The sequence below is a fragment of the Jatropha curcas genome, chromosome 10 (assembly GCF_041381405.1).
Source record: "Jatropha curcas cultivar XTBG-Jc1 chromosome 10, XTBG_Jcur_1.0, whole genome shotgun sequence".
NCBI classification, from domain to species: Eukaryota; Viridiplantae; Streptophyta; class Magnoliopsida; order Malpighiales; family Euphorbiaceae; genus Jatropha; species Jatropha curcas.
Window position 1 is genome coordinate 4,445,371 of NC_143160.1, and position 27,914 is coordinate 4,473,284.

The following is a 27,914-nucleotide window of genomic DNA, read 5'->3' on the forward strand; positions in this document are numbered from 1 at the left end:
CACAAATGGCATATCACCAACACTCACAATCATAAACATCTTCATATAATCACATCACGTGGAAATTAGTCGGTGGCGCCACCTGAAACCCCAACGAGCTGTCCTCACACATGGCTCGCCCTCTCATACATGTGCACCAGGGAGCCGATCCCCCATACGGCCAACTGGTCTAATCCTCACTAACCAGTCCTCTCATTGTTTTTTTTTTTTCCATTCTCCCTTTTCTTTTCCATACCAACAGGAGGCCACCCTGCGGTCTCCATCCAATCTAGATCATCAAGTGCTCACAACAGGAGGCCACCCTGCGGGCTACAATCAAATCTAGATTATCAGGTGTGCAACAACAAGAAGCCATCCTGTGGTTTTCCACATAATCCATATCATCAGGTGCACACGGGGGCGCCGATCTCCCATTTTCCCGGCCGACGGTCAAATATCATATCATATTCAGGATCCATATCACAGACCGTCCTCACAAACCCACGGTGGTCCACTTCATCTCAATTCCACACAAACAAAGCATAGCATTATCACAACATAATTAATCAAACATTGCAATCAAATGCAGACATATTGATCAGTTGCACGTCGTAATGCGATGCACAATTAGACATCCATTCTCAAATGCAAATAAATGAATAAATAAATAATAATATTAACAATAAACAACAACAATAAAATAAATAATAATAATAAACAATAACAACGAAAATAAATAATTAGAGCACTTTATTTATTATGTATCAAATTATAGAATTTGTCTAAATAAGCTTATTTATTATGTTATTAATTAAAATTTAGTCTAAGTTCTATCAAAATTTCGGCAGCACCTCCCTTAAAAATTGGACTATCTACCTGCTCAAATATCACAATATTATTATATCTTTATCAATCAATGCACACAGCCCATCCGTCGGGCAATCAATCAATTTAAAATCCCATCCTCCTTCCAAAACAACAATATCACCATTCAACCATAACTCGCAAATTAAAAATAACCTTCACTTGTTCCAAACATATTACCAATCATTCTTGTTCAAGGTATAAACATCATATTTAATTGTTATTAAAACTCTACATTAGTCACTAAACTAATGCACACTTTAAGTAACCCAACTCGCAACTTAAACATATAATTAAGGCCTATCAATTTTTCTGTCTTTGGCATAAAAATACAACTTCTAGATATAGCTAAAGCGTTTTATATTTGAATTGTTAATTTAGCAAGAATATTGTTATCAAGCGGTAACCGACATAAGAGTATTAAATATATCAATACATACATATATTTGTTTCCATGCCGATTATATAAAATGGTACGAAGTATCCGAAATAGCTGCTGTCCACCAACAATAATATAGTTTCCTAAACTTAAGCTTATACCGCATCAAGAACCTGGTTTACGACTTCACATACTCATCCGGCCAAAACACTACAATTCAAGAAATCAACTAAATAAATTGTTGCTCGCTCAAGGGCTTCAAAGTTTTCTATTTAATACCCACGATATATCCATTGGTTTTGCACATTTCTTAATAAAATTTAGTTTATAACTCATTCAAAATGGAAACAAGTTAATAATTCCTTCATAGGATAACAAGGGCTTGAACATATAGCTAACTAGCTACCTTCAACCTAAAGAATGCTTAATTCTTCACAAGGATTTATAATAAATGTAATAATGTAACCATCGATATAGGAATCACTTTATATACCAATTCAAAAGCAAAAATTCAAAATTCCTAATCCCATTCACCTAAACAGTAGCTAGATATATATAAATTTCTGCAATAGCCTAAGTATTAGCAATAATAATTGCAGTCATAATCATGCTACACTCATTCTTAAACTATAATCAAAGAATTCATGAAAATATACTGAAATAGGGTCAAAAATCAATTTACCTAGCTATAGAATGTGTGGAAAATTGAATATTTCCGGTTAAAATGATCGAAAATAGCTCGAATGCTCAAAACCGATACTGTTGGTACGAACTTGGATGGAACTGACGAGGACTGTGGCCAACAAAGCTATTAGCGTCATGAGGAGGGTCTAATCGACCGGTCCTTGGTTGATCTTGCCGGAGAATCGAAGAGAGGAGCTGCAGGAGGCTGTGCCGATCGGAATAGCACAGCTCTCCTTTGCTGCGCCAGCGGAAACAGAGAGAAAAGGAAACTGGAGGTGGAGGAGTGGTGGTCGAAGGCGCTGGTCTCAGGTGATTGGAAAACAAGAGAGGGGAGGGGGGGGCGGTGAGTTCGCGCAGAGAAGAAGAAGAGAAAGAAAAAGAAAGAAAGAAGAAAGGCGGTTTCTAGCAAATTCTAGGCCATTCCGGTTCGATTCAAACCGGTTTGGTCTAATTTGATGATTTTGCTTGATTTTCGCTTGATTCTCGGATTTTTCCACTGGTTCTCAAGTTATTCGTGTGGTTTTTCGAAAAATCAATTCGATTTTCGGGTTCAGTTCGATTTGTTTCGATTGTTTTAGTTAGGTTCCATAACTTTTTCTCCATTAACTCAATAATAATAAAAATATTAATAGTAACAATATTTGATTTCAGGATAATTAATTTATATATATTCATAATAGATTAAATTGCTGCAGTTTCATATTATTTCTCGAAAATTTTAACTTTTCTCAAATCGAAAATTTCCGATGATATATTTGGGCTTAGGCGCAACTCGCAAACTTGGGCTCGAATGGAGATTTTATTCTACTTACAGCCCACCCGATCAAAATTTCTGATTTTTGATTTAATAAAAATTCAAGAGTTTCGAAAATAAAAATTCGAGGTATTTCAAATACTATAAAATTTTAATAGACTTCAAAACAATTTGAATTGAATACTATTGGAATTTTAAAATTTTTGAAAATTTAACAGAGTCCTAATCTAATATACCCTCCTAAGTTTTTTTTCTTGTGATTTAACAGCAAAAACACAAAATTTGGATAGAATTATTGTACAGTTTAGCGGTGTCAAACTTGAGGATATAGTGAATATTTGACTAAATAGCGGGGACTATTTAAATAAATTGGTCAAAACTTTCATGATGAGATAGTAATTTTCTTGGAAAAAAATATTTTTTCATTAATTTGGTTTATAGATGGTTCCATAAACAAATTATGGGCACATTCTCTATTTTTATTTATTGGGAAATCAAATAGGTTGAAGTAACATTTTAAACTATATAAAAGGGGTACCTTTTGTATTGATCTATTAAATTAATGAAAATTGATCGTGAGAATTCAAACACGAGATATTTTGCTTTCGATATTTGTATAACTAGATCACGTATAAATAGAAATTAGACTTGTATTTGACATAGTTATATCTTTTGCTACTAATCAAGACCACCCATATTTTGTATGGATGAAAATGGTCTTCTTTCTATCTACCAATGTTAGGCCCAATTTAATGGCCACCAGGATTTTATCTATTTACAAATTAAGTAAAAGATTTTATGTATTTACAAATTAAATAAAAGATTTGATCTAGTTAGTGAAAATATATATACAAACTGACAATAAATTTAAATTCGAATGCTCTCTCCTCAATACTTACAAAATTTCAAATTTACTATATAGGTTTGATTGGGCATTGCACGGTGTTGAACGAGGAGAGGACTTGGACGTTGCCGAGTGCACCGGCCTCAGCATTCACCCAAAATTTTCTCCTTTAACTGTTGCAACTACATATTCTTCCTAACTGTTTCTTTAATTTATTTTATTTTCTTAATATAATTCTACACTAAACCAGACTAGTTTACTCTGATGAATTTGTTGACAATCTAAATTTCCCCTCATGAGTATTATATTCTGATAAAAAGATACTTATAGATATTATGACCAATTAATTTGTTACAAGAAACTTAATATATATTCGTGGAGGAAATTTACACCCCGTTTGAAACAAATGAATCATATGATTATAGAATTTATTTATAAATGAATCATGATTATGGAATTAATTTATTCGAAAAGGACTCTCAGAGGAATTATAAATTTAGAGCAAATTTTTTCCTCCTTTATTACGGCTTACATAATTACATTTGATAATTTTGATTTCTCATGTTTGTATAGAAAAAGAGAAAACGAAAAATGATTATACTTTTTGAACTTTTCAATAAATACAAGACCCGTTGGAAGAATGCGACTAATATATACTCATAAGTGGCAATCGAGTTGTCTCCTTGAAGATATTTACCTAAAATCGGGTATATGATTCCACCCTTAAATTAAATTAATAAAAATAAAATTTTTTTTATAATATGTATTTCTAACTATATATAAGAAAAAAAAAAGAATAAAGTAAAAATATTTTTTGTAAATATTTTATTTTCATTAATTTAATTTATAAGTGGAGGCATGTAGTCAGTCTAATTTTCCATTGCGTAAATATTAGTAGCATATGTCTTTTATGGGCCAATTACATAAATTAACTTTTGAACTTTATTAATTTAATCTTGTATACTCTTAACTTTTACTTTAATCCATCAAACACTTTGATTTATAAGGTTATACGTGTTAAACACTCTAATTAAATGTATTCAATTTGTAAAATTAAATTAATCAAACACTATTTAAAAAGTTTAAATTTATATAAAATTATTATTCTAAAAGTCATATTAACTACATATTAAGTTGATATTTTACAGATAAAAACTTAAAATCTTAAACTAATTAATATAAATACTAAAAGATATGTAATATCATCCAAATTTATTTATTCACGTGTATAATAAATCATCCTCAAAGTTAAGGCTTCGTAATATTAAAATTACACAATTCTAAGCGGAGTTTACGTATTCAGCCGGCTTTTTCTCCACTGCTGTTCACAGAATTATCGAGAACTTTTCAAATTATTGGATTTCTAATGTAAAAAACAAATTTTCTACAAAGGCAACTCTCTCTGATCGTGATGGGAACTTTGATAGCTTTGTTTTGATAGTTAGCATGATATGCCACTTTCTTGCTACATAAATCTACTTCGCTGAACCTGAATATCGGACCACTCAACAGGTTTGTTGAAGAAAACTAAAAGCCAATGGCTCTCTGGCTTCAATTTACAAATGAAGGCTTCATCAAAACCTCCTTGCTTTTCGCCTCCATTTTTATAGTACTGATCATACATCTGTTCCTGTCGAAGAATAAACACAACAAAATAAAGAAACTGAATCTCCCTCCAGGCCCGAAAAAATTACCCATCGTAGGCAACCTTCACCAACTGGGTAACATGCCCCACATATCTCTTTATCGCCTATCTCGCAAGTACGGTCCGATCCTATTCTTGCAGCTTGGCGAGATTCCAACGGTTGTGGTTTCATCCGCTAAATTAGCTAAAGAAGCTCTAAAAACCCATGATCTTGTACTTTCTAGCCGTCCTCAACTCTATTCTGCTAAATACCTTTTCTACGGTTGCACTGATATTGCCTTTTCCCCTCATGGTGCTTACTGGAGAAATATAAGAAAAGTTTGCGTACTTGAGCTTTTAAGCGCCAAGCGCGTCCAATCTTTTGGCTATGTTAGAGAAGAAGAAGTTGCTCGTTTGGTTAGGCGGATAGGGGAGTCTTATCCACAACCCACCAACCTAAGCAAGATGATTGGACTATATGCAAATGATGTTCTCTGCCGGGCTGCGCTTGGAAGAGACTTTTCGGGAGGAGGAGAGTATGATAGAAATGATTTTGAAAAGATGCTCAATGATTACCAGGATTTGCTTGGCGGATTTAGCCTTGGAGATTATTTTCCTTCTATGGAGTTTGTACACAGCTTAACGGGAATGAAGTCAAAATTAATCAACACTTTTAGACGTTTTGACCGGTTCTTTGACAGCGTAATAGCTGAACATAGCAATTCCGAAGGAAAAACAGAAGAAAAGAAAGATTTAGTAGACGTTTTACTTGATATACAGAAGAACGGCTCTTCATCTTCTGATTTGCCTATTACCATGGATAACGTTAAAGCAGTAATCTTGGTTAGTAGGTTATAGTTTTAATTCTTGATAATTTTAATAAAGTCAATTTAAGTATTGTATACTAATTAGTTGCTATGGTATGACAGGATATGTTTGCTGCAGGAACTGATACGACTTTTATAATTCTGGATTGGGCAATGACAGAACTAATGATGAATCCAAGAGTTATGGAAAAAGCACAAAAGGAAGTACGAAGCATTGTCGGAGTTAGAACGGTTGTGCAGGAGAGTGATTTGCATCAGCTGCAATATATGAAAGTTGTTATTAAAGAGGTTTTCCGACTACATCCCCCGGTCCCAGTTTTAGTGCCAAGAGAATCATTAGAAGATGTTGTGATAGATGGGTATGATATTCCAGCTAGAACAAGGATTTATATCAATGGATGGGCGATCGCAAGAGATCAAGAAATATGGGAAAATCCGGAAATTTTTGAACCGGAAAGATTTATGGATAGCACTATAGACTATAAGGGGCAGGATTTTGAGTTTATACCATTTGGAGCTGGTAGAAGAATCTGCCCAGGCATTGCATTTGGATCAGCAGTGGTTGAGCTCGCTTTAGCTCAACTACTCCATAGCTTTGATTGGGAACTTCCTGCAGGAGTAAAAGCCACTGATATAGATAATACAGAAGCTTTTGGCATATCAGTGCACAGAACTGTGCATCTGCATGTCATTGCCAAACCTCACTTTCCACTAAGCCAGAAATGAGAAATGCCAGTTATAATTGTAATTTTTAAAGTATTAGCATGCTGTTAAAATAAAAATGTATTTTGAGCTTTGATCGAACCTCTCTCCTATTTATCTGTACTTACTCCACATTTACCTCTAATTGCATCTTCCACTTACAGAGCTCAATTTCTTCATTTCTTGTCATGTCTTATCATGGATTCTTGTTTTGCTGTTGTATGGCTGCTATATGTCTATATCCAATTTTACTGGAGAAAGCTACCCACACTTGTTAATGTTTTCCTTCAGTATGATAAGAGTATTTTCTTTCTTTCTTTCTTTGGTTCTCTATGCAGTTCTCTTAACTACAGCCACGTGCATTTCCATGTGCTGATAATATTTTCATTTATTGGTCTAAAGTTGCATTTAAAATGTCTTTTTCTATATCCATTTTCTCGTTTCCAGTCTAAGCCTATTATTCAATTTCTATTTAATTTTATAGGCATTTCATTTGGATTGATTAATTTCAATTATATCCATCAGCCAACCATTAAAATTCTCTTGCAGTTAAAAGAAACAAATAGGAAAAAGTTTCAATTTATACCATGAACTTGGGTTAAATGTACAAAATACCCATAAACGAACTTTTGGGTAAAAAAATCTATGAACTTAGGTATTTTGTTCTCACGGGCCCAATTTTTCACTAAGGGTTAAAGTGTGTACCACACGCGATCAACAAAAATAAATAAATCAATTAAAATTTTTTTTCTCGAGTAAATAGTAACAGTAACTATTTCACTTAGCCCAATCTCCTTAGCCAAAATTCCCAACTTCAAACTTATATCCCTAAATCTATTATCTGTTAAACGAAATCTACCAAGTTGGAGAAGGAAAGCGACAGAGAGAAAGAAAATGAGTTATGCTACTCGAGTTTCGAGAGCGAGTAATCATCGAAGCAATCCAATTCACAGCCAGAGTAGATTAGAAGGGAGTGAATCATATTGTATTTGTGGGTCGAAGGCTCGTTGAATTTCTTAGAGCGAGAAGAACATAGGTAGAAGAGTTTATTCCTGCAGATTCTTAAAGCTAAATGTGAATTTGTTCTTTTTGTTAATCAACTTCTTTTGTCATTGATTCAACAATAAGCATAATTCCATACCCTTTTCAATCTTCTTAATCTTCCTTTTGTTATTAAACATTTATTTAAAAAATTTTGTGATTTTCCAGCTAAAGGAATGTGACTTGTTTGAATGACATGACCCAAAAATAGACCCAGAGAGCTACATATATGATTAACCAGCTGAGTTCCAATCAAATCTAGATCCTCCATTCCCTAAGAACGAAGGTCTACCATGCAGCAGAAGTTTGTTATGTAATCCTAATTCAAGACCATGGACAGGGAGATGGAATCACTGACAATGGACGTAAGAGAACAAAAAGGAGTATAAAAGGGCAAAGAAAAGGGAGTTCTGATTGGTGTTTGCTTTGTGTTTTACATTAGCTGTGTTGATAATCATTTTGTTGTATTGAAGCTTTTGTCTTTAGGAATGTTAACAAAATATTGTAGTTAACAAAAAATAAGCTTTTGTGGTAAGTTAACAAGATTAGCTTTCAATCGCTTAGGTTTAAGTTTGCTTTTCACGCATGGACGTGGTGAAAAATTGAGTAAATGAGAATAAAATACCAAATTTATAAATTTTTTAATCCATGGGTTTTTTTGTTCTTTTTAACCCAAGTCGAGGTACAACTTGAACCTTTTTCCGAACAAATATTGGAGCACTTCATGGGATTTTTTTAAATTCTGTACATCAAGGATCAACCGGCGGAGAATTATCTAGCACTTGGATTGGGGCTGGCTGGCCCTTAGTTTTGGAACATGAAACATAGCGGCAGCGCGGCACTTTTTTCCCTCAAATAAAACGGCATCGTTCCGGAGAGAAGCGATCGTTTAAAAATGCATCTCCCAGTCTCAGAGTTCGGTTTCTTTTTCTTGCGCCACCACTCTGCAGTCTGCACCTACAAAGGGTACGGTTATTTGGCTTAGTTTAAGGAAAGAAGAAAAGATAAATGGGAAAGAAAACGAAGAAACCGGGAAAAGGCAAAGAGAAAACAGAGAAGAAAACTGCGAAAGCTGAGGAGAAGAGAGCTCGCAGAGAGACGAAGAAACTCTCTCCTGAAGATGACATTGACGCCATTTTGGTATAACTAATCAATTCCTTTTTAAATGCTTAATTTCCATTTAAATTTAGTGGTTTATGATCGATTAAATTTAGTTACCTTAGCAAAAAGTTGGAGTATGCGGTTTATGGAATATCAATTAAAGGACATTTCTAGGTGAAGACGCTGCGTCTCGGTTGTGGAATAATGGCCTTGTTGAATAATAACTGAAGCAGTTTTAGCAAGTGAAGCAATGGAAAAATTGTGTAGTTTACTCTTTCTGTTTTTTCCTTTTCTTGTTTTTTCTTTCTCCTGCAGTTGAGCATACAAAAAGAGGAAGCTAAGAAGAAGGAAGTCCACGTGGAGGAAAATGTCCCTGCTCCGTCCCCTCGGTCCAATTGTACGGTAATATTCTCCTGTGATTGTTGCAATTCTTAATTGAGATGGTTTATCATTCACTATTGTCCTTATAACTTGGATGCGTTCTTGTGTTATTGTATAGTTAAACATTAATCCATTGAAGGACACTGAGTTAATTCTTTATGGTGGTGAATTCTACAATGGTAGTAAGGTTAGCTCTCAGGAAATTTTAATGTTATTCCATGAATGTTACCATTTTTTTTCTTGAAGTGAATGAGTGTTGTCACTTTTATTTAAATAGATTATGGTGATGTAAATCATTGCAGACATTTGTATATGGTGATCTTTACCGTTATGAGGTGGAAAAACAAGAATGGAAGATGATTTCAAGCCCCAATAGTCCACCTCCTCGTAGTGCTCATCAGGCAGTTGCATGGAAGAATTTTCTTTATATATTTGGTAGATTCTTTAATGCAAAATGGAAAAAATGGTCCCTGATATTTTTCTCTTTGCCTTAGCAATATGCTTATAAGTGCATTTGTTTGTTAATAGGAGGTGAATTTACATCCCCAAATCAGGAGCGGTTCCATCACTACAAGGTGAAACTTGTGTTATCTTCTTCTTCTATGCTTAATTTCAAAGAAGAAATAGTTTGTTTTGTTCTGGGCTTTAAATAGCCAAAAGTAATATTTGCAACCATTACACTTAGAATGAGTTTTTTTTTTTTTTTTTTTTGCCTCACAGGACTTCTGGGTCTTGGATCTGAAAACAAATCAGTGGGAACAGTTAAACTTCAAAGGCAGTCCTAGTCCACGTTCAGGTCATCGAATGGTTAGTACAAGTCTTCTCTTGATGTGCTTATTGCTTGAGTAGAAAGGATGTTACATTTGTGCATCTCCACTTCTTTCCTTTCATTTTATTGATTGATTAAAATACTCTGCCGTTTCTTAATTTATGTGGATTCTTGATATATGCTTAGTACTGGATGCTTGGGATGGTTGGCACTTGGAATAGCCTGTATTTTCATATATTAAGCAAATAGTTCTATCTGTATCATGGTAATGCTGATTGACTAGAATAAAAGATATTGAAAATGGATCTTATAAGAACTGACTTTCAAACAAAATTTGGTTGGAAAAGAAGAGAAAATCGACAAAGGTTAGGAATCTTATTTGATACTGTTGATTTGGTCAAACAAATTAAAAAGTTACTATCTCAGATGATTTAACATTTATCATGGTGAAGATCATTAAAATATATGATATATAGGTTAGAAACTTGCATGATTTTGCTGCAGGTATCCTGTCATTCCTGTGACATTTATCATGGTGAAGATCATTAAATGATATGATATATAGGTTAGAAACTTGCATGATTTTGCTGCTCATATCCTGTCATTCCTGCTTGCTTATCTTCACTGAACATATGACGTTTTACAACTCATTTGAACTTTTCTCCTCCTGCCTTTTGGGTTTTTTTGCAGGTTTTATACAAGCACAAAATTGTTCTTTTTGGTGGCTTCTATGACACTCTTAGAGAAGTGAGGTTGTTGATCAGTTATCATAAAAACGGCTTATTGATTTTTAACCAATAAGTTATTTGCGCATGTCATTTATGTTATCCATCTACTTGAATTATTATCTACCTTGTCCCAAAACATTACGCGGAATTAGTTTCAAGTTTATTGTGGTGTAGTGCTTTCCTGGGCCTATTTACTGTCCCTCAAAGGACTTCTGGTCTATGTATTTGTTAGTCGTTTTATGGTTGCAATGAAGGATGATTCTTACAGGTGAAATAAGTGTAGTTTAGATTAACTATAGAAAAAATTCACAATCTACAAGTTTTAGTTATGGTTAGTTTGAAGCATGTGATATGTTGGACCTAATTTCCCTGGAGAATTTTCTGCGCATTAAGCATACTGGCATCTGAATTAAGATACTAGATGAGCTTTATATTGGAATGCTCATTTAGCTGGCACTGGAGAGAAAGATTGGTAACAGTTGGAGTTAGGGTTCCAGTAAAAAGTTTTGATATGCTGAAGGGATTTTTTTTTCCCCTCTCTTTCAGCCTTTTAAGTTTCATCCTTATTTGAGGAGATTAATACTTATTGGTATAATCAAGTCATGTAATGTCTGTGGGTTGTTTAATCAGTGATGATAGATTGTTCTCTGTAAAGGCCCTCTCCAAAATTGCTGTATTCTTTCATAATAGGAGATTGATTGATGGGTGCTTGCAAATTTGTAACTCAGAAAATAAGCAAAATATATCCTGTTTGCATAAGATTGAAAATTTGTTACTTAACATATCCCTGTAAGCATGGTTTATCTTATTGCTCAAAAAATTGCCTTTTTATCTTTTCTTCTCTCAAAAATTTTGAGCAATTCCAACTTTATGGCATCTTGAGATGTTTGACATAAAATTAAGATTCTAAAAGAAATGATATCAAATCTGGGTTGAAAAATACTTGCTTTTTAGCTTTCATGGTTTAAGTAGTTGTTTGCAATATGATTCACCAATCATTTTTATGACAATTCTTTGGTTTTCTATACTTGTGTTTTCCATGAAGTTTTGCATTTTTTCCCCCTTAAATCTTGTTATTGATAAACTATAATTTGAAAATTGATGAAATTTTTCTTTCTTTGCTTGTGCAGATATTATAATGATCTGTATATCTTTGACCTAGATCAGTATAAGGTGCACATGGTTTGGCTGATAATTTGATGGTCAACTATTGTGATGTTCTGTTGTTATGTCTTAAGAGCAATTTTTTGTTGCATTGTAGTGGCAAGAGATAAAGCCTAAGCTTGGAGCAATGTGGCCAAGTGCACGGAGTGGCTTTCAGTTTTTTGTATATCAAGATGAGGTGAGTTAAAATGCCAATGGAAACTTATGTGTATGCTGGTTCTAATTTCTAACAGAAGTTTCATTTGGTACTTTTAATGTTGGTTTTTTTTTTTCAGTAATCTTGATTCTGTCCAAGATGTGCTGTAATTTGTGGGGCATATAATACACCAATTACTCAAATTTTATTTGAGCTGAGGATGAACTTATTTTATTGAGATTGTACATGTTTGATTGATTTGAAAATTGATGGACAAAAGCTCTGTGATGATAATTTATTACATAGGTCTCAATTTCATGATTCCTATTTCCTAGATTCTTGGAGTGAGAATTTGATACCTGTTGTAGGTCGATTGCATAGGTGATTTGTATAATTTAAAAGCTGTAGCACAAGTTTAAGTGTGAATCAGGATTCATTTTCACATGTATGCTCTTTTATTGCCTCAATAATGAAAATTCATTGATGGATGTCCAAGGTGGTTGTACCCCATTTTAGTATGTGATAAGGATCCATATCTTTGTTGTACAAGTAACATGCAACCATCTGCATTGAATAGTATAGTAACTTCTTCATGGCTTTTAATTAAATGTTTAATATAACTAGGAAATCAAATTAAAGCTCACTTGATTAGGACAAGCTTTAGTCTTTATGTTTGAGTTTGATGTGCGGAAATGAATGAAAGTTGGATTAATTCTGATAACTTTGCTTCATGATTTCTCTGAGGCTTTCCTGAATGAATTGTAACACATCTTACTCCTTGCTTCTCAGGGCAGACGTCACAAGGGGGGCTGTGGCTCCCCCGCTCCAAATTTTTTTTGAAATTTTTAGTGTAAAATAAGAAATTGAAACAAAAGTAACTTGCCCCTCTTAATTAATTAAAATTATTTTTTGGCCCCCCTTAACCATTTGGGTGGGTCCACCTGCTGCTTCTTAACTACAATGCTACTTGGCCGTTGACCTGTTCATTGTCATGCTTGCATAAGGTATTTGCTGACTGCCTAAAAGAATATAGCTCCCAAAAGCAGAAATTTGTTGACTGCTCTGGTCTTTGTGGCACTCTTGCAGCATAGGTCTTATTTTTATTATTTTTCTTAATTCTTAATATATCATCCACAAGTTATGATGGATGTTATGCTCGTTCTTTGACATTGTAGATTTTTTTATATGGTGGCTATTCGAAAGAGGTGTCATCTGATAAGAACAGCTCCGAGAAAGGTATTGTTCACTCAGACATGTGGTCGCTTGATCCTAGGACTTGGGAATGGAACAAGGTTGGTCTGTCTTCGTTTTCTACAGTAATTATCAAAAGTCATTTTCTTGTGATACTTCTATCCTTGTTCTTTATTTTATATGGTCAACATCTTACTCTTACTGCGTTCAATTTGGATGCGCTGTGGTTGTTATTTGATCACATTGTGCTATTTATACTGTCACTATTTTAAGACGTTCTCAATTCTAAAGCTGCAGACACCTGAAAGTGGAGCATTTCTTTTGATAAGCATAACATGATATCTCCTGAAAACTTCTTCTCTAAATTACTTATCTTGTCAAACGCCACTGTACCATTTCATAAAATACAAGAGCATGCCACTTTTTTATCTTTTTTTTAACCTTTTCTAACACCCACCCCCCCCCCCCCCCCCACCCCCCAAAAAAAAAAATAAATAAATAAATAAATAAATTACCTGTCATCAATGTTTTTAGTCTCAATGTAGTTTCCTTGTGATAGGTAAAGAAAAGTGGGATGCCTCCTGGTCCTCGTGCTGGGTTCTCCATGTGTGTTCATAAGAAGCGTGCTTTATTATTCGGAGGTGTAGTGGATATGGAAATGGAAGGTGGGTTTCTTCTTTGGTGTGTTGTGTATATGCATGCCACTGCTTCTACATATATCTTCTTTTAGTTTCTACTGTTTAATGCCTAATATTTTCCAATGTGTCATCATGCTTAACATGCAGCTACATGTTTATGAAATTGTGCACATCTGAAGCAACATGTTATTTAATCTGTGATCACAGAGATGCATTTCATTTTTCTAGATGGATATAAGGTGAACAAAAGAAGTACATTTTGTTTGGCATACCATCCATCATTTCTCTGTTTTTTGGCTTTTTGCATAAGTTGTGGATGTGATATTCCATTGACTTTTTCGTCATCTTTCGTTGTATATCCTGAGGCCCGACTCAATATGTCCTGAGTCAGTTATTTTATTGCTTTAAGTAAAATCATTACTTATAATGAAATCGCCTGTTTGTATCAGTTATTATCCTGCTTTATTTCATTCAAATTGTAATTTATTCCTGTGGCCTCTGCCTCTTCATTTGTTTTCTCTGAGCAATAGTTATTTTATTTACTGGCGCAGGGGATGTAATGATGAGCTTATTCTTGAATGAACTTTATGGCTTCCAATTAGACAACTATCGCTGGTAATCCTGCTCGCTAAGTAGTTGATATGATACTGTCAATTCCTTAAAGATAGAGTGTTGCTTATAAGAATTCACAACATAGTAATGAGTTTTATGTTCATACCAGACTTATTCTGATGATATGTTTCTCCTCCCTATGATTATTTTGGAACATGATAAATGGTGTTTAATTTGGCATTTAGAATTAGAAACTTTGGGTAAGGTATTACATTGTTTCTTTTTCGCTATGGAAACTTATGCTTCATGTGGTACAATACATTGTATCTTTCTTCAATGGAAACTTGTGTGTCTTTCACCTTTTTGATGTAGGTATCCCTTAGAGCTGCGGAAGGAAAAGTCAACAAAAGATAAGGTACATTCATGAATATTTGTACTTGGAGATTTAGTGTCAAGGCTACTTAATATTTATACAAGGGGAAGGGCAGTACCTGAAATATAGTCTTACTATTGATATAAAAGAAAAGGATATTTGCTGGTGTGAAGTCTTGCTCCCCCTCTCTCTCTCTGCTCTTCTAGAATTGCAATATATTTTTCCGTGCTATCTATGGGTATTTTTTACCTTTTTTAAACTCTATTTCTGATGGCTTTTCATTTGATGCTAATTGAGTGCCTTCAATTGTTGCCTGCAGTTAAAAAAGAGTTCTGAACGAAGGTCTAATGAATCTGCTGCAGACAAGATGGATGCAATGGAAATGGTGTGTCCCCCAAATGATGATGATAATCCAGATTACCATGAAGAAGCAGCTGATACAGAAAGCAGCATTGATGCAATATCTCAGAGTATGAAAACAAACATGGTTATTCTTGATGGTTCTTTGGATGCCAAATTTGATGAAAAGCCTGAAGCATCTAAAGCTAAACTAGTTCCACAAAATTCTGTTTCGCCAGAGGTTTGTTGAAGTTTATTAGCTCATGCACTTAGTTCATTGGATTAGTGATTTATGGATCTAGCCTGAACTTGTAGACAGTGAAGCCGTGTGGACGTATAAATTCCTGCATGGTTGTTGGCAAAGATACATTATACATATATGGTGGCATGATGGAGAACAAAGACCAAGAAATTACACTTGATGATTTGTATTCTCTTAACCTCAGCAAACTTGATGAGTGGAAGTGTATTATTCCGGTTTGTTAAATTTTCATCCCTACTTCTAGTACCTTGTTGATTTGTGTTGTTCGAGATTGCACATCTTTGTATTTATTAGCCCTAAAATCATGACCATTTAACTTGAATTCCTCTTTGGAGCTTAAAGCTTGTCATTTTATTGCAAGTGACAATTATGCCCCAGAAGTCTTAAATCTAGCAATAAAATGCACTTTCATTCACTGGCTTTCATGTTAAAAACTTAAAATTATACATACTCTGTACAAGTTCAAAGACAAGGATCAAAGCTTGGTTCCTAGATAATCTTATTTTTTTGAGGAGTAAAAGGGGGCAAGAATGCAGAACCATGATTCAATGCACCTATAAATTTGAAGTTGTTAGATTGGACTCTTTCTCGATTTGAGATAGAAGTTCTTGTCTTCTTTAATTTGAATAGAGAACGATATGGTCCTAGGTAGATTTTTTTTTTCAAATTTGAGATTTTTTCAGTTAGCAGTTCCCAGTTAGATGCTTCCAATGAATATAATGAAAGTTTTGAAGTTGTTTTTGTGTTCAACTGTATTATGTACAATGCTTAATTATCAAATGGATCGCAAAGATTCTGTTTAGCAATATGTCATTTTATTGATTGCATTTTTCTTTCTTAACTTAGGCATCTAAATCAGAATGGGTGGATGCATCAGAGGATGAAGATGATGATGAGGATGAAGATGCAAGTGATGATGAATGCAGCAGTGATGACAACAGTGATGAGACTGATGATGACGACGAGGATGATGTTGATGATGCAGAGGTGTTTCTTCTTACATTCCCATTTTATCAAAATCAAATTTGTAAATGTTAATCCTTTTCACCTTCTTTGAATCTTTTGTGGTTGAGACTTGGGAGGATTACACATTTTCTCTATCTCTTGCTCAAACTTATTTTTTATACTATCCATGTTGCTTCTGTTTTATTTTCCCATCCTCTTTTCTTCCCTTTTTCCAGCTTGAATTTGGAATATGCAGAATTACATTATGAATTTGACATTTAGCTACATATCATAGTATCTAAAATTATCTTTTCCATCCTTTAATTTTCAATTGCTTCATTTTTTATATGTTTTCAGTCATCCAAATAAGCATTGACAAAATAGCATGCATCAAGTGTGTTGTGTTAGCAAGTCTGTCAGACATTTTTTCTATAATGTGCCAGAAACAATGGTTCTCCATTAATTAAAGCGACTTTGACTTTGTTAGCTTGCTTTTATATTTGTGCTAAGTTGGTTTGTCCTTTTCTTTGAATATAGACTAGGAACACTGGTGCTGCATCACTTAAAGTGGGAGATGCTGTTGCTATAATAAAGGGCGAGAAAAAAAATCTTCGTAGAAAGGAGAAACGGGCCAGAATTGAGCAAATCAGAGCTAATCTTGGCCTATCAGATTCACAAAGAACCCCAATGGTACTCTTTTTTATTGTTTTTTGGATTGTGATTCTGGATAGGAAAACCTTGACTTTAGAATTTCTGAGTCTCAAGTTCATGAGCATTTCAAAATTTTGTTCCGACTTATACTTTGATTTGCATTGACATTAATTTGATGAGTGCATATATTGGAAACAAAGGATTCATATAGCTGGCCCCAACTAGTTTGGGACTAACGCTTAGTTGTTTTTGATGTCTTTCACTGTGTAGCCTGGAGAATCTTTGAGGGATTTTTATAGGCGGACAAATTTGTACTGGCAAATGGCAGCCCATGAACACACTCAACACACTGGAAAGGTCTGTTTCCTGCTTAACTTTTTTGGTTGTGTTAATTTTATACTAAAGTTACTAAAAATCAAGTATATGCATATCTGCTTCTCTATAATTCCTATTGGTTAATTTACAATAATTCATATAATCTAAGCTCCAGTCACTCATCAAAGGTTATAATCCCAGCTAAAAGGACATTTAATAAATGGAATTTATTAATTACGTTGAATTTGATTGATTAGGCATACAAACCACTCGAGTTTAATTCACCTATAATTAGGATGAAGTTAGCTTTCCAATTTAGTTCACTTGCAAAGGACCTTTGCCATGCAATGGGGATCCTCATATGTGACTTATTTAAACTATGTTTGGGGAAAAAAAAAAGACAAGAAAGGGATGGGTGTTTTGCTTGGGGGAGGTAAGGAGGAAACATAAAGAACTGAAATAATCACTTGTGAGCTGTTCCCGGTATAATACTTCATGTTTTAGGAGAGGATTCACTGTTATGTGCTATCGTTATCACTTGTATGTGGGAACAAAAACAAAATGTAGAGAGCTGGAGGTGTTTATGAATGTCTATATGTGACATAACTATGGCATTGGCATTGCAGGAGCTTCGAAAAGATGGTTTTGATCTTGCTGAAGCTCGGTATAGGGAACTCAAACCACTTCTGGATGAGGTAATCTTCAGTTTCTATCACAAGGATTATATTATAGAAGCCTTCTACCTAAAAGATTTCAATCTAGTTACATTTGCAAAATTTCATTCTTGTTTGTGTGTACATTGCAGTTGGCTATATTGGAGGCGGAGCAAAAAGCCGAGGAAGCAGAGCCTGAAGCTAGTTCAAAAAAGAGAGGCAAGAAGAAAAACAGGTAATACAAATAGTGTCCAAATAGCTTTAAGCTATCAAATAATGTTGATAATTGTTCATTTAGTAATTTTGTTTACTGATACTAATTGTTTTCAAATCATCGCAACCCATGTTTAATATATCGTGCTTAATTCTACAATTTTAGCTTAAGCTATTTAGCTCCTATCTATATTAATTGCTATCCTTTTTGCCTCACTTCTTTGAACTAGTGTCAGCCTCTACTTCTACTTCTTCAGCTTTTTGTTCCTCTTCTAATATAGCCAACTGCAATGTAAACACATAAAAATGAGACTATGCAAATATACTTAGGTTGAAATTTTTCAGGCGGAAGGCTTCTATAGTATAATCCCTATGATAAAAACTGAACATTAGCTTATCAAGAAGTGGTTTTGAGTTCCCTATACCAAGCTTGTGCAAAATCAAAATCATCTTTTCAAAGCTCCTATAATATGCCAATGGTATATTACAGGAGTTTTGGAAAGATCATTTTGATATTATTCAAGCATGGCATAGGAAACTCAAACTACTACTTGATGAGGTAATTTTTATTTTCTATCATAGGGATTATTACACTGTAAAAGCCTTCTGCCTGAAATTTGCATAGTTTCATTTTTTGTGCGTGTATATGGCAGTTGATTACATTAGAGGCGAAACAAAAAGCCAAGGAGGCAGAGACTGAAATTAATTCAAAAAAGAGAGGCAAGAAGAAGAGCGGGTAATATAGATAGCATCTGAATAGCTTAAACTATAAAATAACATTGAAAAGTGATCATTTAGTAATTTTGATTGCTGAGGCGTTTAATATATCATGCTTAATTCCACTATATTTAAGGGCTTGAATTATCTCAAAGTTGGGAAGGAATTTTGATACATCCAGCGAATTATGGAAGTGAGAATACACTTGTTTATGGTTTACGATGAGTTACGAGATATCTGCAAGAATGATTTGGCTGTGTGCAAGTTGTCGTATTTAGTTAGGTTTGCATCCCTTTGCAAAGATGTGGATTGAAGGACCATGAATTTCGGACGGGTAGAGACAATCATCAATGCAGGATAAATGTCAAGGCTTGACAAGGTCTAAGTGGCTTCCCCAACTTCATCAGTGGATTTCATTGATAGAAAGCTATGGAGGAACCATTACAGTTTAGACCATTTTGGAACCGGACAGTGGAAATGTAAAATTTGGAATTGTATCTAATTTTCAAATGTTATCTTGAGTTTACTAATAAACCTAGTTCTTAAGCTTCAATGTTTTATCTCTAAAAATATCAATGCATGTGATAATGATATGCTCCAATTAACCTAGCCACGGAAATAAATAAGATCCACGTGGGCTTTGTGGCATTGGCAAACAGAAATTCCTTCTGGTCTATAAGAGTCTGTGCAAGACCACAATCACACATGGAGGAAGGAATGGGTGAAATGATGAGTAAAACATAGAATCAGAACTCTTAAAAAGAAGAGCCTTCTCTTCCATCGCTTTCCCCTACTGGCACTGGGAGGCCCTCTGCAGTCTGCTCTTTTATATGAGCCCTTTCTTTCTCCTTACTAAACTAAATAGTGCCAAAATTAAGCGTCTTGCAGTGTCTCTTTATCATTTCTTTCTTTCTCACTCTTTCTTTTCTCCTGTCTCTCAAAAGAAGAACCCACTGCAGCTTGAAGTTCCAACGACACCCATTTACAATTTATATATGCATATACCCTTCACGCATGCAACTTTAAAAATATTTGTATGACATCTGTAGGGTTTTAAAGTTTTCCCATCTGAAACAATTGTCCTATTGATTGGTACATATGGTACATGATACAAGAATTTATGAACTACTTTTGTAAATGGTTAAAAGAGAGAAGAACCAAAAAAAAAAAAAAAACTAAAATAAGGTTTATTTGTCATCGGAACACCCGAAAAAGGCAGTCCAGCCATCTTACATTACAGGCAAAGTTGCCGCAGGCATGCATGGAGCCATCTATTTCTATGGCCAACTTCTTTTTATTTATATAAAGAAAGAAATGAAAAAGAGAGGCTTTTCTTCGAATTTAAATTGTTTACATCATGGAATCTTGCAAGTAACGAGAGAAGAATGAAAGCTTTTGATTAGATCGATATGCATGCGCTTATAAAGTATGTATCTATATGCTCATAGCCTAATTAAGTATTTCATAATCTTGTTTAAAATTTGCACCTAACATACAATTTTTAGCCTCCATTCCACTAGTCAAAGTTCGTTGAATTCGAAGACACGATAATATAGGTGCTCATTGCCTAGCTAGAGCGTCCTATCGTTTTAATCGTGTTCATGTTTGGGACTCAGTGTCTGACTGTTTTATGAATTATTTTTCCTTGAGATAATATATGATACTTCTTCTCTTTCAAAAAAAAAAAAAAAAAACATACAATTTTTAGAGTTCGAATTTTGTTTTAAAAAACAAAAAAAAAAAATAATAAAGAAAACTATAAATAAATGGTACCTAAAAGGCAGTTTTTTCGTAATAATCCTAATGGTAAATAGATAATTGGTTTTCTGAACAAGATAATTAGACTGAGCCATGTAAGATTTTGATTTGGATAAATAGTTAGATGATTTTGATGCCTCGCATACACAGCCAAAAGCCAATGAAATTTAATAGATTCTCTGAAAATATATCTTGTGATTATAAAAAAAAAGTGGTTTTAGATCATTCAAAGATATTGAGTTTGGAAGTTTCTAGCAATATGAGTATATACTAAATAGAATATATTGTGGGTCTAAGCCATTTCCTTCCTTTTAATTACGTATTAGTTGGCAAGCATCCACTAAATTTGAGAATTAAAATTTTCAAAGCTTGAACATACATAATTAATTAATGGAGCCGATTGAATAACAAGACTACCTCCATCTCAGCAGTTGGTGGTGTATATTTATACCCAAGCAAGACCCCCATAAATTTTGGACAATGATGCCATGCCAGCTCATCCAAATATATATATATATATCATATATATTTGTTGATGCCTGGACCTATATGCTCGAGATGACCAAATGTATTTATATCGGTCTCTATATATATAAAAATTTATGGGAAATTGGTACATAGATAACATGTATAAGTATGTGAAAATTGGCTAGTATATTACATTAACCATTGTCAAACTTATCGGTTGGATTCACAGAAATAACCTCTTTATAAAAATAAAGAGATGACAATTTCAAAAATTGAAAGTTAAAGAAAAGCTATATAGATCAATCTTCTCCGAAACTCATAAATGTTGAATGTTTCGTGTATTGAATCACCTTTATTATATTTTAATCATTTGTATAATAATTATTTCTGAATGGGGATAATTATTCATTTTATTTAATAATTTAATTAATATTAGTACATAAAGGATTACAACTCCATCTATGCGAAATGGATTATATTGGATTTGTGTTGCTGTGTGAAAAATTTTCATACCTGATAGATATATATACTTAAGGAATACATTAGATAATAGTCAACCTGTCAAACAGAATCTTATCGAGCATTCCTAATTTATTATTAATATATAAGCTTATGGTAGCAATTCCCAATAGAATATATAATTATGGGAAGACAGGTAAAGAAAGACTAAGGGTTTGCTTTTATATGCCATTAAAAACAGGACTGGTCTACCTGATAAGTCATAAACACTATCCTCCACAGCAAGTAAAACAATCCATATTTTCTCTTCCTAAACCAAAAGAACATGCATCTCCTAAGTTGTAACGCATGCATATCCCTTAAATCCAGTGGATTTGCCCTATAAAATCTAACATATATTCCTTTTTTCACTCCATATAACCTTTCTTAAACACGCATACTCACAAGAAAAAAAGGTAGAGAAGCAAAAATGGGAGCTGGTGAGCTTTGTCCAAGATTATCAAATTCTTGCAAGAAAATAGAGACAACCTTGAATGATACAGTGTCGAAGAGCAAGATTGGTAGATATTTCAAGATTGAAGCAAGAAAGAGCTCTTTTACAAAAGAGCTACGTGCTGCTACTGCTACATTTCTTACTATGGCATATATCATCACCGTTAATGCCACCATCCTTGCTGATTCCGGCGGCACTTGCTCCGTCGCTGATTGCTCTGTTACGCTTAACCAAACGGTTAGTCCAGATTGTGTACTTAAACCCAATGATGGGTATCAAAAATGCCTTGAAAAAACTAAGAGCGACCTTATTGTAGCGACCATATTGGCGTCTATGATCGGGTCATTTGCTATGGGAATTCTTGCAAATTTGCCTCTGGGTTTGGCTCCAGGAATGGGCGCCAACGCTTACTTGGCTTATAATTCGGTGGGTTTTCATGGATCTGGACCCATTTCATACGACACTGCAATGGCTGTCGTCTTAGTTGAGGGTTGTGCTTTTCTTGCAATATCTGCTCTCGGGCTCAGATCAAAGCTTGCTAGGCTCATACCTCACTCGGTCCGCCATGCTTTCGCAGCTGGTATTGGGCTTTTCATTGCATTCGTGGGCTTGCAGGTCCACCAAGGTGTGGGCCTTGTTGGGCCTGATCCATCTACATTGGTGACCGTCACAGCTTGCTCTAGTATAAATCCGGTGACCGGAGAATGCACTACAGGGAAAATGCGTAGCCCAACATTTTGGCTCAGTGTAGTTGGGTTCCTAATCACATCTTATGGGTTAACGAAGGAAATTAAAGGTAGCATGATATATGGAATTCTTTTTGTCACACTAATTTCATGGATTAGAGGCACTTCTTTCACATATTTCCCTTATACTCCACTTGGTGAATCAAATTACAATTACTTCAAAAAAGTGGTAGATTTCCACAAAATCAAATCCACAGCTGGGGCTATTAGTTTCACCAATTTCAATAAAACTGAGGTTTGGCTTGCTCTAGTAACCCTACTGTATGTTGATGTCCTAGCCACCACAGGAACATTATACACCATGGCAGAAATTGGAGGATTTGTGAATGAAAAAGGGAGCTTTGAAGGGGAGTACTTGGCTTACATGGTAGATGCAGGCTCTACAATTGTAGGATCCACATTAGGAGTATCACCAATAGCAACATATGTAGAATCATCAGCTGGGATTAGAGAAGGTGGTAGAACAGGATTAACAGCAGTAATTATTGGAATTTACTTTCTACTATCATTGTTTTTTACCCCTCTATTGAGTAGCGTACCTCCATGGGCAATAGGGCCTTCACTGGTGATAGTTGGGATACTAATGATGAAGGTGGTGAAGGACATAAACTGGGAAAATATGAAAGAGGCAGTGCCTGCTTTTATGACCATAATTCTTATGCCTTTAACTTATTCAATTGCAAATGGGATTATTGGTGGGATTGGATTACATATTGCTCTTAATTTGTATGGTTATGCTGAGAGGTCAGTTAGATGGTTGATCAAGATGAGAAGAATGGTGGTAAAAGAACAAAATCAAGTGTCTGGTGTAGATCATTCAGTTGAAGTTGTTTAAGAGTTTTCAGTTTGTGGTTAATTAGGTACTGTATAATTTGATATTTAGAACTATATAGTTTTGTTAAAACAGTGGATCCCTTAAAGCTAGCTCTAATGTTGGTAATACAATACATGGAATTGGAGAAAGATCAACAGACATGATATTATATAGTATTTGCAGAACTCGTGTCTGGTTTTTTACTCTCTTCTATGTTGCTATTGTCCAAACATCTATGTTTTCTTAATCCAACTGTCTCTTAATTCAAATTCGTTTATGTTATTGTTCTTGGCAGTGCAATGTTTTCTATCTGCTCATCTCTTAATCAAGGAAAAGGGCTTAAATGCAATCCAATGTCTACTTACCCACAAAAGAGAAGGTCAGTGCCAAGAAAACATAGCTTTCTTCCAATTAAGAATGCCAACTCAATCAAATATGATTCCGTCATATTACCCTATCTGCGACTTTTCTAGCTGTACAAGTTTCAGAAATGACAATAACATGGGATATCGATAAAAGCCATGTCCCTTAACATTTATTTCCTATTTATTTTGGTGGGTGTGTTAGTTGATCCAATGCAAGTCAAATTGGGTAGCTTTTGTATAATACAATGCACCTCCATTGTTGGACTATTTGAAGGTCTCTTTCCACATTCTCTTCATTTTCGAAATTGGCTTGCCAAGTAAAAATTTTTTTTTTTTTAATTTAGTATTCAAAAGTTACTCTCCGCTTTACATGGCTCTGCTCCTATTTTAATTAGAATTTAATTTCAACGTTCTTCATTTTCATAAATGGTTTTATTATCACAGAGAACTTATATTTGATAAGGCTCTCTATTAAAGAAAAAAAAAAAAAAGAGCATGCATGCAGAATTATTTTTGTAAGATAAGCAAATCTCAAAAATTAGCTCGATTGGAAATAAATAGGCAGTGATGATGATTACGTAGGTGGTGAAAATTGACTTTGTGGCTTTAACTCAGCCCATCAAGGCCCAATATTAACATTAAATATAATATTTTATTTTAGATGAATATTAATATTAAATTGAATTTTTGAAATGTTAAAAGACTAAAACATTATTAAAATATGAATTGGTGAAGGTGCTGTATCTTCCCCAAATCCTTTGACCAAAAAAAGATGGGTTTTGATTGGAAGAAGTAAGCACCTACTTCATCACTGCAAAACAAAAGCAATGAAAGCAGTCCAAGAACTGAGTCAAAAAGTCAATTGCCAAACGTAACTGTTACCAAGAAATAATAAAAGTAATTAAAATCAAATCCAAACTTCAAAACCCAGATTATGGTGTAACCGTGTAAGTAAGTATTTCTCATACTACCATCTTCTTTGACCTGAAAACAAATGGGCTTTGATTGGGAGAAGAAAGCACCTACTTTATGTTTTTATATAGTGTTTTAATGGGCAAATCATCATATGATCGAGTTGCCTCGTACAGAAGCTCACCCCTTCTAGAATCCAAAGAATTTTCCTTTTCTTGCCTCTTCGTTCAACAAACAAGAAACTTTCAGGGTGGAGTCCGCCAATTCTTTCCAAAACCAGTTCTTATTCCTTCTTTTTATACTTTTCCTTTGATCTTTTTTTTTTTTTTTTTTTTTTTTTGGTATTGTTCTTAATTTTGTTGTAAAAAGAAAAGCTTAAATAAGCTTAGAACCGGAGACAAGGGAGAGAGATGATGGATTATTATGAGCTTGCTGAAAGGGCCTCTTACCAAGACTCTCTCAAGGTTCTCGAGGCTGATATCCATCACGCTAATGTGTTGTGAGTTTTCTTTTTCCCATTTTTGTTTCACTTTCATCAATATATGGTTAGGTCTTTTGATTCTCTTCCGTGTGATTGTGACCCTTTTGGAAATTTGATTGTCACATGGATTGCTTTTTGCTTGTTTTTTTTTTGGGTAAATTTCCCTTTTCTGGCACTAAAACTTGTAATTAATTGGGATTTTTTGGAAGTATGCTTTTGTTGGATTTTGATTTTATTTAAATTTATTTGTGTAATTCTTGCCGTTACAGCATTTCTTTTACTACACTCTTCATTTTGGGCAATTCTGGAATATGTATAAATGCCTGTTAAATTATATTTGATTAATTGCAGGGTTTCTTTTTTCTCTTTTGTCCTTTTTGTTTCTAACATACGAGATAGAAATAATCCAATTCCTCTTTTCATACTAAATCCGGCTGTCATTGTCCTTGTCTCTTCCCTCATTTGATCAGTTAAGCTATTTTTATGCTTACAGTTCAGTTTCTTAGTTTGTTTAGGAGCTGTGTGAAGCAGGATTGGATTGTCGAACTGTGATATGAGTATGTTAAGCTAAATTATGCATTAATTCTCACTTTTGGGTTAAATTTGAATTACGTTTGCAGGGCAGCTTCTATGCCAAGAGGCAAGGATGGTTCTTGTCTTCAAATGAAACTTGTTTATAATCACTTGGCACCTATTTGTTTGCTGTTACTCCAATGGATGGATTGTTCATGTACATGTTTATTTTCAAGTTATTTAAACCTTTTCCACATAGTTTTATATCAGGTTAGTCTCACTTGCCTGCGTATAACTCTTATGAATTGGATGGCTTAGTTTTTTAAAGTTGTCATTTAGAATGATCACATTTGTCTCTAGGTATGCCCAGATGGGAAGCCAAAGATCTCTTCATGCAGAAGGAAAGCAACAATTAAAGAATTCTATGGTGTGTAAAGTCTAATCTACTTGTATCTAATATCAGTTGGTTAGATAGGGACATTTACATGGTCAGGAAGGTGGAAACTTTTTCATTTATTGTTCAATAGAACATTGGAAATCATGTCATTTAATTTTGTCTTCCATTTGGAGAGTTATGCTAGCATTTACTTGAGAACATTATGTTGTTTAATGAAAGAAATGCACTTTCCTTGCTGATGTGAAGTTTTAAATAGAAACACATATGATATTGCCCTGAATCTTCTGGTTTTTGCATAATTTGATTTGTTCCTACTTTGGTTGACTTAAAATCACAGCTGTTATATTACCATCGCTTCAACGTCTTCATGGTGATTCAATGGAGCTGGACTCGACTCAGGAAGATGGTTATTGTGTGGAGATGGTTGTCAAGAGGAGACCAGATGATAGAAAGAAACTTCCAGATATGGACTTAGAGAGGGAAGATGAATGTGGTATCTGCTTGGAGCCTTGTACAAAAATGGTTGTGCCAAGCTGTTGCCACACAATGTGCATCAACTGCTACCGTGACTGGTACAAGACATCGCTTTTCTTTCTTTTAATTTGGTCAACTGTCAGTATTTGATGCTCAATCTTCCTCTCTTCCCTCTTCAAATGTTTCAGGAGCACAAAATCAGAATCTTGTCCATTTTGCCGGGGAAGTCTGAAAAGAGTGAATTCAAGTGACTTATGGGTTCTGACACGCAGTAATGATGTGGTTGACACTAAAACTGTGTTGAAAGAAGACATGTTGCGTTTCTATCTTTATATTAACAGCCTGCCTAAGGATATCCCTGAGGCTTTGTTCCTGATGTATTATGAGTACCTGATCTAACCTGATAAAGAAGAAGATTGGTGTACAGAGTAAAAATGCTGACTATCACTTGTACATGTAGTCTGGTGAGATTTTCATATTGAAAATTTTATTTCTACTTGGTAATTGTTCTGAATAATATATATGCTTTCGGTCTAAGAGACCCATTCTGTAATATATCGAGCCATTGTCAGTTGTGTACAACACTATTTTTTTTTTTTTTCCTTAATATGAATGCACATGGAAGAAGTGAATCTAGGGATAGTTTGAATTATGAATTGTGAATTTGTGATATATTTCGTATATTCTATTGAGAAGCTCATTAGTATTAGTGATCATGGTGTCATGAATTGAATGCTTAAAACTTTTTGAATGGATTTTAAGCAAGTTGCAAGGGTTTTCCGTTTGCTGGAAAATTAACCAGTCTATCTAGTATTTGCTATGGAGTAAGTTTACTTGCACAAATCCATTTGCAACTCCTTTAGAGATATTGCCTGAATGGTATTTTTTTCCTGTATTTCAAATACTTCGTACAGTACCCTGAAGACTAAGAGGAGATTTTGGAGAACAGCTTGTTTACTTTCGTAAATTGTGAACTCTAGGAAACAGCTTTTCAGTTTCATCTTGTAAACATGCTATTGGTTTTTGGTACATCAAAAATTCTTTTAAGGGGAGGGTGGACTGTTAGGGTTTGGTTTGAATTCCTTTTTGGGTTTGGTTTCTTTTGGTATTTTAAGGTTGATTTTGTGGGTTTGGTTTGGTTTTCTTCTGCTCTGGATTTTTGGTTTGTCTTCGAATAAATTGGGACAAATTGACTGATCTCGTGATTT

General features: G+C 34.3%; 4 protein-coding genes across 5 annotated transcripts; all 4 read left to right on the plus strand.

The window, feature by feature from the left end:
- The first annotated feature begins 4,796 nt into the window (after window positions 1-4,796).
- Window positions 4,797-6,836, plus strand: LOC149492954 (cytochrome P450 71AP13-like). The gene is made up of 2 exons (XM_089726590.1): window positions 4,797-5,971; window positions 6,058-6,836. Exons 1-2 carry the CDS (start codon window positions 5,042-5,044, stop codon window positions 6,679-6,681), a joined length of 1,554 nt encoding a protein of 517 aa, XP_089582716.1. The 5' UTR covers window positions 4,797-5,041; the 3' UTR covers window positions 6,682-6,836.
- Window positions 6,837-8,257: 1,421 nt separating this feature from the next.
- LOC105640253 (Galactose oxidase/kelch repeat superfamily protein) lies at window positions 8,258-19,379 on the plus strand. Of its 2 annotated transcripts, XM_012224523.4 has the most exons (21): window positions 8,264-8,838; window positions 9,115-9,201; window positions 9,299-9,367; window positions 9,483-9,615; window positions 9,709-9,755; window positions 9,901-9,987; window positions 10,640-10,701; window positions 11,808-11,850; window positions 11,939-12,019; window positions 13,153-13,269; window positions 13,728-13,833; window positions 14,358-14,421; window positions 14,731-14,773; window positions 15,051-15,311; window positions 15,386-15,547; window positions 16,179-16,319; window positions 16,815-16,967; window positions 17,199-17,285; window positions 17,870-17,938; window positions 18,049-18,131; window positions 18,963-19,379. In XM_012224523.4, exons 1-21 carry the CDS (start codon window positions 8,707-8,709, stop codon window positions 18,967-18,969), a joined length of 2,034 nt encoding a protein of 677 aa, XP_012079913.1. In that variant the 5' UTR covers window positions 8,264-8,706; the 3' UTR covers window positions 18,970-19,379. The 2 variants fall into 2 exon arrangements, with proteins under 2 accessions (XP_089571486.1, XP_012079913.1); XM_089715360.1 differs by lacking the exon at window positions 18,963-19,379 and having other exon boundaries at window positions 8,258-8,838; window positions 18,049-18,135.
- Window positions 19,380-21,711: 2,332 nt separating this feature from the next.
- On the plus strand, window positions 21,712-23,931 carry AZG2 (Xanthine/uracil permease family protein). Its single transcript, XM_012224525.4, has 2 exons — window positions 21,712-23,610; window positions 23,860-23,931. The coding sequence occupies exon 1, from the start codon at window positions 21,981-21,983 to the stop codon at window positions 23,583-23,585; it is 1,605 nt and encodes a 534-aa protein (XP_012079915.1). The 5' UTR covers window positions 21,712-21,980; the 3' UTR covers window positions 23,586-23,610; window positions 23,860-23,931.
- A 742-nt stretch (window positions 23,932-24,673) lies between these two features.
- LOC149492955 (E3 ubiquitin-protein ligase AIRP2-like) lies at window positions 24,674-27,290 on the plus strand. The gene is made up of 5 exons (XM_089726984.1): window positions 24,674-25,340; window positions 25,943-26,105; window positions 26,196-26,262; window positions 26,570-26,804; window positions 26,895-27,290. The coding sequence occupies exons 1-5, from the start codon at window positions 25,252-25,254 to the stop codon at window positions 27,103-27,105; spliced, it is 765 nt and encodes a 254-aa protein (XP_089583110.1). The 5' UTR covers window positions 24,674-25,251; the 3' UTR covers window positions 27,106-27,290.
- The last annotated feature ends 624 nt before the right edge of the window (window positions 27,291-27,914 follow it).